The following is a 17431-nucleotide window of genomic DNA, read 5'->3' as shown; positions in this document are numbered from 1 at the left end:
ATTATTGTGTCCTCTGCACTGAACCTGAAGCTCTGCACTGCTGGCACTGACAATAGACATTTCCGCATTCTGGCAGGAAATAGCTATACTACTGTACTATACTACAACTAGAATGATAGTTTAAAATACACATGTAGATCTACTATTTAACCTCCTTTCTTGAAGATGCAAAACCTGAAGGTGGTCATAGTTGGAGATGGTGCAGTGGGTAAATCATGTTTTCTCATACAATGGAGAACCGATTCCTTCCACAGTGCATTCATTAATCCTGGATTCGATAACCTCGTCAACAATATTGTGGTGGACGGAACACCAGTCTCTGTGTCGCTACAGGATACACGTACGTATTTGTATATGCATGATTGTTGTTTGCATTTGTATATAATTATACAGTGCATCCAGCCTAGTAGAGAGTAGATTACACAAATGTGTGAGTAGTTGTACTTAAATGTTGATATCTTTTGATTGGAACCTTGTACTGATACTGATTGTGTAGGTGAATGAATAAGCTACAACATATCCCAAAAAAGTTCCATGAAAACATGAGGTGGTGGGTTGGGGGGATTAATAGAACAACAGCAAATTGTGTATAGTGGGTAAATGTACGGTGGCCCTGAGCGCTACTCTAGTTGGTAGTTCGTACTCGATAGTTTAAACGCGTAGTTGGTAGTTCGCAGTTGCTACTTGATAGTTCAAATGCGTAGTTGGTAGTTCGCAGTTGCTACTTGATAGTTCAAACACGTAGTTGGCAGTTGGGAGTTGGTAGTTGGCAGTTGGCAGTTGGCAGTTGGGAGTTGGGAGTTGGTATAGTTGGGAGTTGGGAGTTGGTAGTTGGGAGTTGGTAGTTGGGAGTTGATAGTTGGGAGTTGGCAGTTAGGAGTTGGGAGTTGGCAGTTCGTAACCTTTAAACTTTGCAACAATAATTAGCCTGCTTGTTATGATACTGGCACCGATATCTAGATGGCCTAAGACGTCAATATTAATCTTATATGTAGGTAGGGAGATCATTTCAAGTCTAATCCTCTACCTATATTCCCAGATCCCAGCAGGGAGGGGGGAATTATAGAAACAGGTTTTGCATGGCACTTTTAGATTCTATTGAGGCTATTTAAAGTTATGGTTAACAGATTAGAGGCAGTGCAAAGATCTACATGTATATACAACATTTGCTAACTGCAAAGTTTAAAGGTCACGAACTACCAACTGCCAACTCCCAACTGCCAACTACCAACTACCAACTGCCAACTGCCAACTACCAACTGCCAACTGCCAACTGCCAACTGCCAACTGCCAACTGCCAACTACCAACTGCCAACTACCAACTACCAACTGCCAACTGCCAACTGCCAACTACCAACTGCCAACTGCCAACTACCAACTGCCAACTGCCAACTACCAACTGCCAACTACCAACTGGAGTAGCACTCAGGGCCACCGTATAAATCAGTTGGAGTAATAACAAACATTTAAGTACTACTACTCACATATTCGTGGTAATCTACTCTCTATAGGCTGCATGGTAGCCTCGACTCCAGCCCCTTGAATAGTGGGCCTGGTATTTACTGTTGGCGCGTGGGTGGACAATTAATTTATTATTTACCGTATTTATCTCATTGAACGTTAAAACAGTATTTTATCTTATTGTGATAAAGAACAGAAAAAAGAAAAAGAAGAGGCTACCTCTCTGTATATACTGTAGACAGAGACAGCTAAGTAAAACATCAGCTCTGCACTGCAAAAAATTTTGTTTGAAACTACATTGCATAATCGTTTTAACATTATTCTTAAACAGTTGAATCAACTTAATATTTAGTAAAATAAAAAGACAACGTTAAAATAATCAGTATATGTGGTTTTAACTTAAAATATTGTAGAATCACACAATGTCTTTTATTTCTACAATAATTTACATAGAATCTATTATTGATATCTTAAATCAAACTAACAAACTCATTTTGATTAAATTATATTTGAAACTCTATCATGCAGCATGTTAGAATACAATATATAAATTTAGATTTAACAATAATAATATTAATTTTGTTCTAACACAGGCACACATATAATTATATACAATCAATATTTTTAACAATCCATTTATAATAGCATGAGTGATGTGAAATTATATATACAGTCATGAATATTGTAAGCAAGTTTGCATAGAACCATAGATATAGAGGACCTAGAGAAACTAAATGAAATTGTGGGCGTGGCTATGCTAAGTCTAAGATTGCGCATGCTCAGTAGATCTAGATCTGTGAAACCATGTGCTCCAAAAAAAGAGAAGACTCCCTTACTATAATTATGCTGGACATTTGCTGCTATAAATCTGACTGTGATGATACTTCTGTGAGAGGTGAGGGACAGACATGAAGTGTTCTCAACAGTATAATTATAAAACTTTAATAGGTATGACTGTGACTCGACTACACCAAGTGGATGATGATACTTCTAGTTCTGTAAGAGGTGAGGGACAGACATGAAATGTTCTCAACAGTATAATTATAAGGCTTTAATAGGTATGACTGTGACTACACCAAGTGGATGATGATACTTCTGTGAGAGGTGAGGGACAAGCATAAAGTGTCTAGTTTTCTGGTGAACACTGTCACTGTCAATATACATCTAAGCATATACTTTTTCCTACAGAAATTCCTTAAACTGGCAAGCTTGACATGCGAGAACAAACGAAACAAACAGACGAATGGATAGAAGTGGCGTCATTGTTGGATATCCTCTCGGTGATTGATAATACACGGTAATAATTAATATCAATAACAATGATGTATTTACTATTATAGGTGGACTCTGCATGGTCAAGAGTGATCGGTCTGCTATACTTGTGAGTCCAGTATGTTACACCAAGGAGAATTACTATTATTAATTTAAAACTGTCCTTCTAATTTAACATTGTATACCATTGTCTCACTCAGTTGTCACGAACGTTTCCTATCACTATTTTTGTATTAACATGTTATTTATTGAATTGAATAATAATTGTTATACCGATTTATTTGTAAATCGTTGTTTTAGGAATTTATTTAGCTATAATGAGTCTTATTTATTATAATAAGTATTTTCTTAATGGTTGTTTTAATGTATGGCTTAAGTAGATTTGACAATAAAACACAATAGTTTTAACCTAGCAATAATAATGTTAAAACTACATTTATACATTAATACTTATAAGTATTTTTAAATAGTTGTTATAATTATTACATAAAAGTTGAATTGACGCTTTTTGTACTTCGTTAAAGCTACATTAATAAATGTCACCTCAGTTTCAATTGTTTTGACCATTAAAAAAATTGTTAAATTGATTAATTTTTTTTGTAGTGTGTAGATTTATTCATTAACTTGAGGCTTGGATCGGATACACACTCAGGCGACAAGTTAATCTCATAAGAAATTAGTTAAACCTGTGGGTAAAAAATAAATGTGGATAAGTACAGTGGCTGTGACGTAACATAATGTGAGGACTACTTATTGATTTACACAATAGATTTACCATTGAAAGCACTATCCATTAATACACACTCAAGCAACAAGTCCGGATACACACTCAAGCAACAAGTCCCTCGGATCGGATACACACAAGTCCCTCGGATTGTAAACACATTCAGGCCACACAGTTCTCGGATCAGATACCACGTACTTACTCTGTGACCAATTTTCGGCAAATGTCACAACAATACTTCCTTCCGGCCAGAGAGAATGGCACTGAACGTCGAACAGACACACTAACACTTTGAAGATGGCTTCACTCAGAGAAACAAGAGGAGAAATCACCATCACAACACTTCTTTCATCACAACACTTCTTTCAGAGAGAGGTGCACTGGTCCTGTCAAGCTTCACATCAATCAAGAAAGGGAGTGTCTGGAAAGCAGATGGACTTGCTCTGGGACTTGCCGCCATAGCCGGTCGGTACGGTACCCACATAAACACCAGCGTACAGACACTTCAACGCCTCCAGCTGCTTGTCTTTCAAGACTAGACCTGGTTTTCCAACACAGGATAACGCGTACGCGAGAGCAGAAGAGAAGGTAGCAGCCATTACACAACTTGGACTAGATTTCTTTTTTCAATGACATCATTATAAATGAAACGGATATCAATGTTTTACAACTAAATGCGGAATAAGAATACTGATAAATATACTACAATTTACGATTACCAAGATTCTTGGTAATTCTGGCGCATGCGTAAACAGTGTATACCAGGCCGCCTTTCTCAGCGGCCTGGAATCGAGGCTAGCTGCATGGATGCACTGTATTTTTTATGGCATTGAATATTTGAAGATCTTTCAATCATTGTTTGTAGCCATAATTATTTCATGTGTGGTTATGACATCAATATGAACCAATAATGAATACAGCCGGCCAAGAAGACTACGATAGGCTCCGCTCACTTTGTTACCCCGATACTGACATTATCCTCATTGCATTTTGTATCAAAGAGGAGGTCTCATTTGAAAACATCAAACATAAGTGGATACTTGAAGTTCATCATTTTTGTCCAAACACACCCGTGCTGCTACTTGGGCTCAAGTGTGATCTCAGAGGTCAAGCGGTCAATAAGCGTGGCTACACTGAGGTCTCCCGCAAAGATGCTCTGCAACTGGCAAAAGATATTGGTAAAATTTATTACTTATACGGTAAATAAAAGAGTGCTTTTTAAGGAATCCAATAGGGAGGGTATGAGTGTATCTGTAACCATGTGCCCTCCCCCTCTTCCCCTCAGGAGCGGTGGGCTACTATGAGACAAGTGCCCTAACAGGAGCTGGTGTGAGCGAGGCAATGGACACTTGTGTGAGGGTGGGGCTAACAAGGGCAGGCACTTCCCATAGTGTGGAGAGGAGACGTAGATTCATACTACCTTGGAAACGGTGGGTGAAATTTAGGAGCATTGACATACATTGTCTATTGTGGTCACCTTATAAGCAAGCCACCCTCTATAATACAGCCAGGTTAATGGGCCCCAAAGTTTCTCCTATAGCATGTGTTTTGGGACCCGTGTTTGCAACCCACAGCCACCGTGAACCACAAATATTTTATCTCCCAAAAATTACCCGCTATACAGTATATATACTAATACTTTTTGAGCGAAAGCATAACATGGCGAGAGGCATTAGCACAGCGCAGCTTGCAACACTCGTAATAAAAGTAAATGTCACAAAATAGAGAAGTTTGCCAGGTGTGCACAAAACTTCACTTCCTACCACTGTACTAGTTATAATTTAACTTTATGTACAGGCGCTCCCAATCATCCGACCAACCATTTTTCACGAATGCCTGTGGACCTTACATCCCCCCGCCACCTCAACCACCGGCCAATAAAAAAGCACCCGAGATTGAAGTCCCATCTTCAACGTTTGCCGTTGAGTGGTCAAAAGCGATAAACAACCCATCTTATTCGGACATGGTCTTGAGACTGGAGGGCAAGACGTATCATGCCCATCGCTATGTGCTGGCATCTGCTTCAGATCTGTTTAGACAGCTACTAAGAGTGACTCAGAAGGTTAAGGTGAGGTTTATAGTTTTGGTAAATGTGCATGGTGTTAGCATCGATTCCAGGCCTCTACGTATATGGATGGTGTGATACCTTGTATAAATTACAATATTAGTGGTCACCATTGGGCAGACCAACAGTGGCTGTAATAAAGAGGTGGGTTGCTAAAGTCTACGTTTGACCTTCATAAAGTTGTCATAACTTTGTCATACTTTACTGAAATTCACATACCATTGGATTCCTTGTTAAAAAGCACTTCTATATATCTGTATGCTGTAGAGCTGGTAAGCTCCAACCAGCTAAAAGTTAGCATTTCAAGTTCCATGTAAAAGTCCCAGGTATACTTATCCACCACATGCATAAAGCATAAATGAAGCCATAATTGACCACATAACTTTTGGGGTCAAACTCAACGCAAATAGACTTTTAACACACACACATATCATGCATGCTATGGAGACTTTGAGGCCCTTTAAACTCCATGGCTGTATTTTATAGGGATAATGGGAACGCAATTACTTTTCCCACTTCTGCAAACTATCTTTGTGCAATAAAATGCACTGTAACAGTAGTACCCCTCCTCTAGGTTGACATCCTGTGTGATGGGTGGGGCAAGGCACGACTAAGGAAGGTTACCATGGAGACAGTTAAGTCGGGGCAGCTTGAGGGAATGCTTCACATTGAAGACAGGTAAGAACAGTGTACTCACTTTGTGAAATACACTGAAATGTTATTACGAATCTTGCTAACAAAATTTCTAAGCCATTGTGTCCACATTATTTAAATTACGTATGCTACCGTAGAAACTGGATTATATTCGATAATGCCAGTGGCTGATCCAGGAAAAATGAAAAGGGGGTTCAAAACTACGAGCGCGCAGCGTGAAATTTTTGGGATTACGCCTACTTCCGGTCACACGTGACTAGGGAAAATCCCATACTCAGCCAGGGGAAGTCCCATAATAGACTTGCGTAGACCTAGCTAGCTAGCTAGCTATGCTGCCACGAAGTCAACTAGCTAGCCTATAGGCTAACCTGAACACTCTTTTGGCAGTGCATCAAAACAACAGGTACAATCATTGAATCAAATTATAATAGCTACAAAACTGATAAATAGCTAGCTGGTAGCTGTAGACTGTGTAGTAAAGCCACAATAGCTAGACTGAAAGGGGGGATCCGTGGCACCTGGGATCTCCCCCTGGATCCGCCACTGAATGCAGTCATTTTGAGCCCCACCCAGTAACCGGATGTCTCTGTGATGAGAGCTGACTCGCATGTGCAAGCTGGCTAGAAAGCGAGCAAGCAAGGCAAGCAGGGAACCCTAACTGGATCTATATCATACTAGTTCATTTTACAGTTCATAAATAAAAACGACCAGGAACTTGAATAAAAGGATCATCCATGTCTCTTATTAGTCTCATGAATCAGCCGCACCTCTGGTGTCCGACACCAGAGAGGTGCGGCTGATTCATGAGACTAGTCTCTCATTCTCTCAGCATGATCAGACAAGGTAACAGCATGCCCAGAGAGTCCTTCCAGATGGATATCACCAGCTATAGCTATACCATGCACTGTACAAGCTAACTAGCTCATGATAAACCATAGATTGAAGAGTTAGAGGGATAGGAAACGGAGTGGTGCACGTGATGATTTTACATTGAATCTGCAGTGGAGCCTCGAAAATTATCCGCGTTACGAGGCTATTAAGCACATTTTTGCCGGGTAACTCCCAAAGCTGTGTTTCCTCGAGACATCATCTCTTTCAGCAACTTATAACACGCCTAGTCCATGAGCCACGTGTAGTACTTGCTAATGACTGACCACACCCAGTAAAAAGAGACTTTCCAATAAAGTTATATGTTCCCAAGGCTGTTTTAGAGCTATTGGAACATATAACGTGTAAGCGTGCTGGTTATGACTACTACAATAGGTATAGACCTTGAAATATAAGTGAGTTGCACGGACTAAGCACAGTTACTTGTAGTTTATTATGCACTGAGTGTAGAAATAGATATTGTTGTGATGGCCTCAATTAAACCGCAGCGTAGCGCGGATGTTACTCGAGATACCAACCGTTTCCTATCCCTCTAACTCTTCAATCTATGGATAAACAAAATTAGCTGTATCAATTCTAAAATTTCACTAACAACCTTCACCTAATTGGAAAAGTGTTTCAATTCGAGTATAATTATATATAAAAAGCCTGCAGTTGAGCATGTGCTTAAAATAAAAATACGTTTATAGTTGAGTAAGCGCTAATAATCCAGTTTCTACGGTACCTTATAATATTATCGATATTCATTTTTAGTTGTGATGTTGTTACATGTTGATCTTGGTATAGGCCACACTTGTAAAATCTGATTCTGTTCGCTATAGAACTTGCTTGGACGGTAGGCAGCTAACAGAGGTGACCTTTGACCCCTCTGTGGTGACAGAGCTGGCGCTATCTCGTGCCCTAACATTCCTCTACACTGGAGTGGTGGAACTCAACAAAGAGAGCGAAGGTATCGACGAAACAATCAAGATTTCTCAGCTGCTAAATTTGCCTGAGTTAGGGCTGGAATGTGAGAATGCTCGTAAAGGGGAGGAGTTTCTGAATCAAAAAATTGGAACGTGGTTGAATGATAGAAATACCAGCGTCGCAAAACAACTATTTCTCAACAAGGTACGCGTGTTTTTGTGGAAGTGATCTACATGTAGTTGTACATGTGTATACCAGAGGAGGTTGGCCACGCGTCATCAATCATGTGACGTCTCTGCTCACGTTACCATAGATACCGAGCAACTGTAAAAAAGTTATGGCTACTCTTACTTTGCTAAGCTTATAACACCTGGCTAGTTGTATCTGTTGTGTCTGGTTGGATCACGATTAGCTAAAACTATAGGGTAGAGTACAGTTTAGCGGTGCTGTGTGTAGTTTGCACTGTATACGTACTGGCTGGCAAGAATCTAGTAAAAACTTGCCAGAATAGAGGGGATCGCTGGGGATCAGGTTGGTTAATGAAAGCTTTATATTCAAAGTAGCTAGAGAGGTAATGTTGCCTTCAATCTCCAATGACCGTGCAACACCAGCTAGAAGTTTACATAGAAAATCCTTGTCAGTTTCTGTGCCAGCTTAGCAAAAAAGTGGTGCACCTGATCGTCCAACCTCATCTGTGTGTATACTTGTGCATCATAAAATTGATTTAAGCGCCTGTATCTGATCATATTCATCTTTTGTAGCGTTTCCTCGATAGAAGCAAAGACTTGTACATGTTTTTATCACCACACACCCACACACCCACACACACATACACACCCACACACACACACACACACACACACAGGGACTGTTCTCTGACGTGTGTTTCCTAGTGGAGGGTGTGGTTGTCCCCGCCCATCGACTAGTATTGACCACACGATGTGAGGTCATGTCAGCCATGTTGTCCGGAGCCTTCCAAGAGAGCACAGCTAACCAAGTATAACGAATCACGATAAGGCCTTACCTTTTTGCTGAAATTTACTGTACAATGTACAATGTGTAATCCCTAAATTCAATGCACATACAGGTTGATTTCAACTCCCAAATAGAATCACAATTCCATTTTTCTACTTAATATTCTCAAGCTATTAAGTCACAGACATACGTTACTAAACCTTAATTTCGAATTGCAACAGATTAATTTACCACACAGTAACCTTTAACCTCCCCCCTACCCAGATATCCATCCCTGATATCCCATTGGACACGTTTGTGAGTTTCCTAGAGTACCTGTACACTGACCACCCCCTCATTGAGGAGGGGAACTCTATGGGAATATTGGAGCTGGCCAACAGGTGAAGTGAAATTGTTGAGTGGAGTTGCCATGGTTTTAGTAGTTATAGATACAATAGATGGTCTACTGTGTATACCTTAAGGTGACATATTTTCACAGGTACATTTGTTTGCGTTTTCACTGTTTAGCTCATTTTGCTGGTATTAAATTCTGCTCAAGTTGTGAAATTAATGTTATTCATAACGTTTCTATATACTCGCAAGTCGCATGTGGTTTTAATGAGATTCATCGCATTTTCCAATTATCTGCTAGTACAAATATTTTGCGATTTTACTCTCATTCGCAAAAATAGCAGAAATGAATACTCGCGAAAATATGTCACTTTAATGGCTTTATTGCATGTACTGAATGGACCAAAGCTGGTTCCTGAAAGCATATAAAACTCTGTTGCATTTAAGCAAACCAATCCTGTCTTACGTACGTCTAAGATTAATACTCAACACCGTGGAGTGCATTTCTAGACATCCAACCCGAGCAAAAGCTTGATCCCCACATGATGTGTATCACTTGCTTTGTTGACCCCTCTCCCTCCCTCTCGCTCATAACAGGTCTACTGTATATACATGTAGGACAGGATGTCTTTTAACCTACAATGTCAGTAGCTGGTTTCCTGAAACTATAAATCAAGCTCTTATGTTGTGTGTTGCATTTAAAACCAATCCTCCGTTTATATAAGATACACAATTAAAATATGAAGACATAAATCGATTTTCCACATAATGTGTTTCACTTACATTGCTGACCCCTCTGACTCACAACAGGTACGTGATGAGTCGGCTGATGTCACTCTGTGAACTATACATCTCCAAGCATGTGGAGAGGGCCACTAAAGATTCCATTGCAAAGTCTGACGTCGACGTTATAGGTGAGGTCATTCATTCATTGAGTTACCAGCCCAAGCAACTGACACTAATGGCTGTACATACACATACGTGCATATTGACTAATCAGTCTTGTTGCAAGCATCAATTATAATAGCACATTCTGTATAATCAACACTTTGTTTATCATGTGAAATATTTATGTTGACAGAAATGTGCCTAGCTGCTCTAAAATTAATATATTGCCCGCACACACACACACACACACACACACAGGACTCCTCCTCTCCTCACAGCTGCACAACGCGTCTCAACTCAGCAGTTGGTGCCTTCACTTCATCTCAAGCAATTTCGATGTTTTTAAGGGAAGCAAACAATTCCTGCAATTGGGCGAAGACAACCTCTCTTATGTGGAGGAGCATCGATGGCCACCACTGTTTTACGAGACCGCTATGAACGAGTATAAGACCAAGTACCTCGATACTGAGGGGGAGGAGTCAGGTAGGTGTGGTTTAGTTCAGGGGTGGGCTGATGAAGAGGCAGTACTTTGTTTGTATAATAATTATTATGTATTGGAGTGCAGTAATTATAAAAATTAGTAAGTTTTCTCAAGCTCCCGAAAAGTTGTTTGACCTGTGCCACCTCGAACCTCGAAGTTGATTTGGTAAAGAGTGTTAACTAAATATATATATATATATATACAACCACTGTTGGTCTGCCCAAGGGTTACCACTATAGACAGGTGTCACTGTACTATACCATATACCCCCCACCATGCATTACAACCACCCCCCGTACAGGTGACCCCTCCAGGACATCGGACAATGGAGCAGCAATCAAGAGCCACAAGAGACGAGGACTCTCCCGACTGTTCAAATAGACTGAACCTGTCACTCTGTTTGTGTTAGCATTTTGTGTTTCATTGATTTTTATTCCATGCACATTTTTATTACAATCTGCAAGACGTCCATAAACGTTTTTCTCTATAAGCATGCATGCTCACTCATGCATATGTATATATACAATCACAAGTACACCTTGTCGGTAAACTTGTATGAGTAATCACAATGGCTATAGACTTGATGCTTGAAAAAGTGCTGATAATAAGCAGAATTTACAGTTTGTTTCATTAATGATCTTTACTCTAATAAATTTGATGATCTTTACCAATGTGCACAGTTTGTGTGTGGGCATGTCAATGCCAAAACAATGAAACCACCTCTAGCTCTGCCTTTGCTCTCCGGGCTGTTCTTCGCTTCTGCTGTACTGTAACGTACTGGCTAAACTCGAGGTATCTATCTAATATATATATACTAGCTATATATATTTACTAATGTATAATATGAGTGTCCTTTTTCATGAGTTTCAGATTGTCTTAAAAACTTTGCAAATTCCTATCAACCACTAAATATTTACAAATAGAGTCTCTTTGGTTGGAGCACTTAAAAACTTCTTTCTCGAAGATGCAACGTGTGAAGGTGGTCATAGTTGGAGATTATGAAGTGGGTAAATCACGTTTTCTCGTACAATGGTGCTCCAATGACTTTCCTGGCAGCGCTGTTTATGCGGTTGTGGTGGATGGAAAACCAGTCGAAGTGGTGCTATGGGATACACGTACGTATCTAACAAACCCGAAACTGTATGATTGTGGTTTACGGTATTACTCGGTAAAATAATTATAATAGCCATTAATATTTCAAATGAGACTGTATTTTCCCGTCCTTTGCCCTCTTCCTAGCTGCTGTGATCGATATGTAGGAGCAATTGAGAGCAATTGATAACAATCACAATTATTGTCGAGTCAGCAAATATGTGAAGCTACATGCTCATGTGTCTGAGAACTAACAGCATATAGAAGTGATCCTGCTACCTGTTGTTTTTCTTGTATCTGAACATATTTGCTGACTCAGCAAAATTGCCAATTGCATCTAATCCTACATGTCGTACCTCCCCTCTGGCAGTGCATGTTGAATTGTTGTTCTTGAAATTCATCACAATGATGTCACAAAGTTATGATCGTAATGCATGGATAAGTGCATATTTTTTTACAGCAGACAGGAAAGTACGGTACTGTCTCATTTGGAGTGGCCTATGTAACTGACTCTTGACCCTTGAAAAAGTATAATACATTTTCTGGCCTGGTTATGCATAATTATTCCCTATAATGCAGCCGGCCACGAAGACTACGCTAGGCTCCGCCCATTGCAGTACCCCGATACTGATGTTTTCCTCGTTGCATTTTGTGTCAAAGACCCCAGTTCATTGACCAACATCAAAGAGAAGTGGTTACCTGAAATTCATCATTATTGTCCCAACAAACCCGTGCTGCTACTAGGGCTCAAGTATGACCTCAGAGGTCAAGAGGTCAATGGTGGCTACACTGAGGTCCGCCACGAAGATGCTCTGCAACTGGCAAAAGATATTGGTGAAGAATTTACTGGCATATTATACATTTTCTACATGTACTGACACTCTGACAGTGAAGTGTCTGTCTAGCGAGTATAGCTGTAATAATTATAGAGAGGTGATCTTTTAGATAGATTATCGCACCTAAAAGTGTCTACGGTAATAAAATTGATCACTTTTAATTAAAGGAATCCAAGGGGATGTGAGTGTATCTGATACCGTATAGCGGGTAATTTTGTTGGTGCAAATTGTTTTATGAACTGCCCAATTCAATATTTCGTATTTGAATATTTGTACAGCTCTGGATAGTTATATTTTCGTATGATGCTCTACAACGATAATAATATGAAATGTCCACCATACGAAAAGAACCCGCTGTACGATAACTGTATGCCCCTCCCCCTCAGGAGCGGTGGGTTACTATGAGGCAAGTACTGTAACAGGATTTGGTGTGATGGAGGCAATGGATGCTTGTTTGAGGGCGGGGATAAAACGTAGATTTGTACTGCCATGGAAACGGTAGGTGAAAAATAAGTATTGATTTACATTGTCTATTAATTGTAGTCACCAGGAGTATGTACTATATAATATAATTATAACCCAAAGAACCGTATGGTTATTGTTTTTCGAGAACGTAAAAAATACCCTCATTTCATGTGGCTTTACAACCACACTCAAACAGTGCGGTTATAGTTACATATGTAATTGCGCAAGCATACACGCACGTGGTAGAATTTCTGATTGTATATACCTGCCTAATAAGTGTTGAGGTTGATCTTCCCATAATTTTGTGATAAATCCGACTAGAAAAACATTTACAATGTGAAAATTGCTAGGATTGGCCGGGGGAAACATAAAAAAACGTGGAAACAAGATATGGCCACTCGTCAGAACAGTTGGCCAGGGGACGCCCAGCTATACATGCATTTTAATTTCTAGATAGGTTTCAAATCTGGTTTGCTATAAGACTAATTAATGTCACCTTGTAACTCTCCTTGCAGATACTCCCAATTTTACACGAATGTCGGTGGATCTTACATCCCCCCGCCCCCTCAACCACCGGCCAATAAAAAAACAGTGGAGATAAAAGTCCCGTCTTCAACTTTTTCCGCTGATTGGGCAAAAACGATAGACAACCCGTCTCATTCGGACGTAGTCTTGAGACTGGAGGGCAAGACGTATCATGCCCATCGCTATGTGCTGGCATCTGCTTCAGATCTGTTTAGACAGCTGCTCGGGGTGACTCAGAAAGTTAAGGTGAGGCTTATAGTAAATCTCGGCGAATGCTATGGTTGCATGGTGTTAGCGTTGATTGTTGATTCCAGGCCTCTATATGTATCGATGGTGTATACCTGAATCATTGTAATAGTGGTCACCTGCATATGGGCAGACCGACAACAGTGGCTCTAATAAAGAGGTGTGATGCTAGCATAGGTCCAAACACATGCTATGGAGACTTTGAGGCACTTTAACCATGGCTGTGTTTTATAGGGATAATGCCTACACTTTATTAATTGTCCCACTTCTGCAAACTAACTTTGTGTAATAAAAATTTTCTGTGAGAGTGTTATAATTTGGTCAAGTGCCCCTCTCCCAGGTTGACAACCTGTATGATGGGTGTGGCAAGGCACGACTAATGAACGTTACCATGGAGATGGTCAACTCGGGGCAGCTTGAGGGAATGCTACACATTGACGACAGGTAAGAACAGTGTACACACTTCGTCTGAAAATGTTATTAAGCCATTGTGTCCACATTATGTCTGAAATATGTACGCTACCTTATAATTATTGATGCTCATTATGCCTGCGCATGCGCAAGCGAGGTATACGGTAGTGTGTTTGTGTGTCTGTGTGTGTGTGTAGACTGCTACAGCTGTTTAAGGATGAATCAAGTGCAAGTAAGAGTTTCTATAGGCTCTAGTCATGTTTACTTGGATTTTAATTCGTGGATTTGCAAAATAATGCTTCGTTCTCTAGTTTTGCTTACTTGGAATGCAATTTGCAGCCTTTTCAGAAGAGCACGTAGCAAAACTTGTTTACCGAGTGTTACTACTCTACTTAGTAGTTAGCTCTGCACTAGAACGCTAGCTATTGGTAGCTGTTAGAGTGAGGAAGAGAGCTGCAAGGCTCTGCTGATGGCAGCCATTAATTTTAGTTGAACTTTTGGCATCGATCGTTTTAACAACAATCATGGTCGATCATTACCCACTCTTTGAGTTTGCATGCAGCAAAATAATTATTGCAAAAATGTTCATCAGTATAAAAGCTATTAGTAGCTTTATGCTATGTGTTGCTTTGGCATCTCCATGCACCGAGGTAGCAGCACCCGCGGTGCTTTCATCTTTAGTTGTGAAGCATGGTAACATGTACATTGTAGGCTACACTTGTAATTCATTTCTGTTCGCTATAGACCTTGCTCAGACGGTAGGCAGGTGACAGAGGTGACCTTTGACCCCTCTCTGGTGACGGAGCTGGCGCTATCTCGTACCCTAACGTTCCTCTACACTGGAGTGGTGGAACTCAACAAAGAGAGCGACGGTATCGACGAAACAATCAAGATTTCTCAGCTGCTAAATTTGCCTGAGTTAGGGCTCTTGTGTGAGAATGCTCGTAAAGGGGAGGAGTTTCTGAATCAGAAAATTGGAATGTGGTTGAACGATAGAAATGTCAGCGTCGCAAAACAACTATTTCTCAACAAGGTACGCGTGTTTTTGTGGAAGTGATTTGAGGTTAGTTAATTGCACATGTAAGTGTGTGCATATCATAATTGATTTTTAAGTGCCTGTATTTGGTTATCTTTTGTAGCATTTCCTCAAGCAAAGACACACACACACACACACACACACAGGGACTGTTCTCTGACGTGTGTTTCCTGGTGGAGGGTGTGGTTGTCCCTGCCCATCGACTAGTACTGACCACACGATGTGAGGTCATGTCAGCCATGTTGTCTGGAGCCTTCCAAGAGAGCACAGCTAACCAAGTATGTCACCGGTCATAGATATAACGAATCACAATTTAAGTATACTTTTTTTACCGACACTACTTTGTACATATGTAATCCTTATTATAGCTGAATTCAGCACGCACAAATTAATTGATTTCAACTCCCTAATAGCGTGCGTTGTGATGCAACTGTTTTCTGTTCCTAATATCACTATTAAGTCACAGACATATTATGTTACGTTACTACTACTACTGCTATTGAATTGCAACCGATTACCACACAGTGACCTTTAACCTCCCCCCTACCCAGATATCCATCCCTGATATCCCATTGGACACGTTTGTGTGTTTCCTAGAGTACCTGTACACTGACCACGCCCCCATTGAGGAGGGGAACTCTATGGAAATATTGAAGCTGGCTGACAGGTGAAGGGAACATTTTTGAGTGGAGTTGTCATGGTTTTAGTAGACTTCTACTGTGCACGTGCATATAATTATAGCCACTGTTAGTGTACAGGATGTCTGTTAATAGTTAGTGGCTTTATTGCATGTATATACTGCATGGACCAAAGATGGTTTCCTGAAAGCGTATAAAGCTCTGTTACATTTAAGCAATTCTTTAATGATTATAATACTCAATGTCATGAATGCATTTTTCTAGACATCCCAACCCCTCATACATGTATATAGAGCAAATAAAGACATTAATTGTATTTTCAGAGTTCAATTCTTCACGTGATGTGTTTCACTTGCATTGCTGACTCCTCCCTCACAACAGGTACGTGATGAGTCGGCTGATGTCACTCTGTGAACTGTACATCTCCAAGCATGTGGAGAGGGCCACTAAACATTCCATTGCAAAGGCTGACGTTGACGTTATAGGTGAGGTCATTCATTCATTGAGTTACCAGCCCAAGCAACTGACACTAATGGCTGTACATATACATGTACACATATACGTGCATATTGACTAGTAATCAGTGATTTTGTTGCAAAAATATTATATTATAGCACGTTCTGTATACTCAATGCTTTGTTTATAGCATGTGAAATTTTATATTGTGAAATATTTATGTTGACAGAAATTTGCTTGCTCCAAAATTAATATACTACCTACTCGCCCACTCCCCCCCACACACACACACATACCCACACACAGGACTCCTGCTCTTCTCACAGCTGCACAACGCGTCTCAACTCAGCAGTTGGTGCCTCCACTTCATCTCAAGCAATTTCGATGTTTTTAAGGGAAACGAACAATTCCTGCAATTGGGCGAAGACAACCTCTCTTATGTGAAGGAGCATCGATGGCCATGTTACGAGGCCGCTATGAACGAGTATAAGACCAAGTACCTCAATACTGAGGGGGAGGAGTCAGGTGGGTGTGGTTTAGTTCAGGGGGGTGGGCTGATGAATAGGCAGTACTTTATAATAATATGTTAGTTAAGTTTTCTCAAGCTCACGCGGCCGTTACAAGTTATTTGGACCTGTGTTGTAGGGCCACCTATTATACAACCACTGCCACTATAGACACAGGTGTCACTGTACTATACCATATACCCCCCACCATGCATTACAACCACCCCCCCTCGTACAGGTGACCCCTCCAGGACATCGGACAATGGAGCAGCTGTCAAGAGCCACAAGAGACGAGGACTCTCCCGACTGTTCAAATAGACTGAACCTGTCACTCTGTTTGTGTTAGCATTTTGTGTTTCATTGATTTTTATTCCATGCACATTTTTATTACAATCTGCAAGACGTCCATAAACGTTTTTTTACGATCTCAAGACGTCCATAAACGTTTTTCTCCAATTTATAATATAATTGATATGCATGCATGCTCACTTGCTATATTGATCACCAACTTTTGTTGTTGATTATAATAGCTTGAAAAAAGTGTTGAATAAATAAGCTGAATTAATTTACAGATTG

General features: G+C 40.3%; 2 protein-coding genes and 2 long non-coding RNA genes across 7 annotated transcripts; 3 read left to right on the top strand and 1 right to left on the bottom strand.

Annotated features, from left to right (window-relative positions):
• Positions 1-68: 68 nt before the first annotated feature.
• Positions 69-11119, top strand: LOC135335023 (rho-related protein racA-like). The gene is made up of 11 exons (XM_064530419.1): positions 69-340; positions 4378-4635; positions 4743-4887; positions 5255-5525; positions 6097-6200; positions 7886-8174; positions 8836-8967; positions 9210-9325; positions 10086-10189; positions 10422-10646; positions 10946-11119. The coding sequence occupies exons 1-11, from the start codon at positions 166-168 to the stop codon at positions 11023-11025; spliced, it is 1899 nt and encodes a 632-aa protein (XP_064386489.1). The 5' UTR covers positions 69-165; the 3' UTR covers positions 11026-11119.
• LOC135335025 (uncharacterized) lies at positions 1792-3009 on the top strand. Of its 3 annotated transcripts, none has more exons than XR_010394421.1 (5): positions 1792-2356; positions 2410-2466; positions 2520-2565; positions 2650-2758; positions 2802-3009. It is a non-coding gene; the product is annotated as an uncharacterized LOC135335025 (long non-coding RNA). The 3 variants fall into 3 exon arrangements; XR_010394420.1 differs by having other exon boundaries at positions 1805-2356; positions 2650-2741; XR_010394419.1 differs by having other exon boundaries at positions 1833-2356; positions 2650-3009.
• Positions 3075-4378, bottom strand: LOC135335027 (uncharacterized). Its single transcript, XR_010394422.1, has 2 exons — positions 3509-4378; positions 3075-3419 (listed from the first exon to the last, which is right to left on the bottom strand). It is a non-coding gene; the product is annotated as an uncharacterized LOC135335027 (long non-coding RNA).
• A 177-nt stretch (positions 11120-11296) lies between the features above and the next one.
• LOC135335024 (rho-related protein racA-like) lies at positions 11297-17393 on the top strand. 2 transcript variants are annotated; one of them, XR_010394418.1, is made up of 13 exons: positions 11297-11436; positions 11568-11759; positions 12316-12570; positions 12959-13070; positions 13553-13808; positions 14149-14252; positions 14964-15252; positions 15402-15533; positions 15807-15922; positions 16275-16378; positions 16656-16874; positions 17094-17241; positions 17276-17385. XR_010394418.1 is itself a non-coding variant. In XM_064530420.1 (12 exons), the coding sequence occupies exons 2-12, from the start codon at positions 11609-11611 to the stop codon at positions 17171-17173; spliced, it is 1818 nt and encodes a 605-aa protein (XP_064386490.1). In that variant the 5' UTR covers positions 11297-11436; positions 11568-11608; the 3' UTR covers positions 17174-17393. The 2 variants fall into 2 exon arrangements, 1 of the variants encoding a protein (XP_064386490.1); XM_064530420.1 differs by having other exon boundaries at positions 17094-17393.
• The last annotated feature ends 38 nt before the right edge of the window (positions 17394-17431 follow it).

This window comes from Halichondria panicea, chromosome 4 (assembly GCF_963675165.1).
Source record: "Halichondria panicea chromosome 4, odHalPani1.1, whole genome shotgun sequence".
Classification (NCBI taxonomy): Eukaryota; Metazoa; Porifera; class Demospongiae; order Suberitida; family Halichondriidae; genus Halichondria; species Halichondria panicea.
This window is presented reverse-complemented; position numbering and strand designations above follow the sequence as displayed.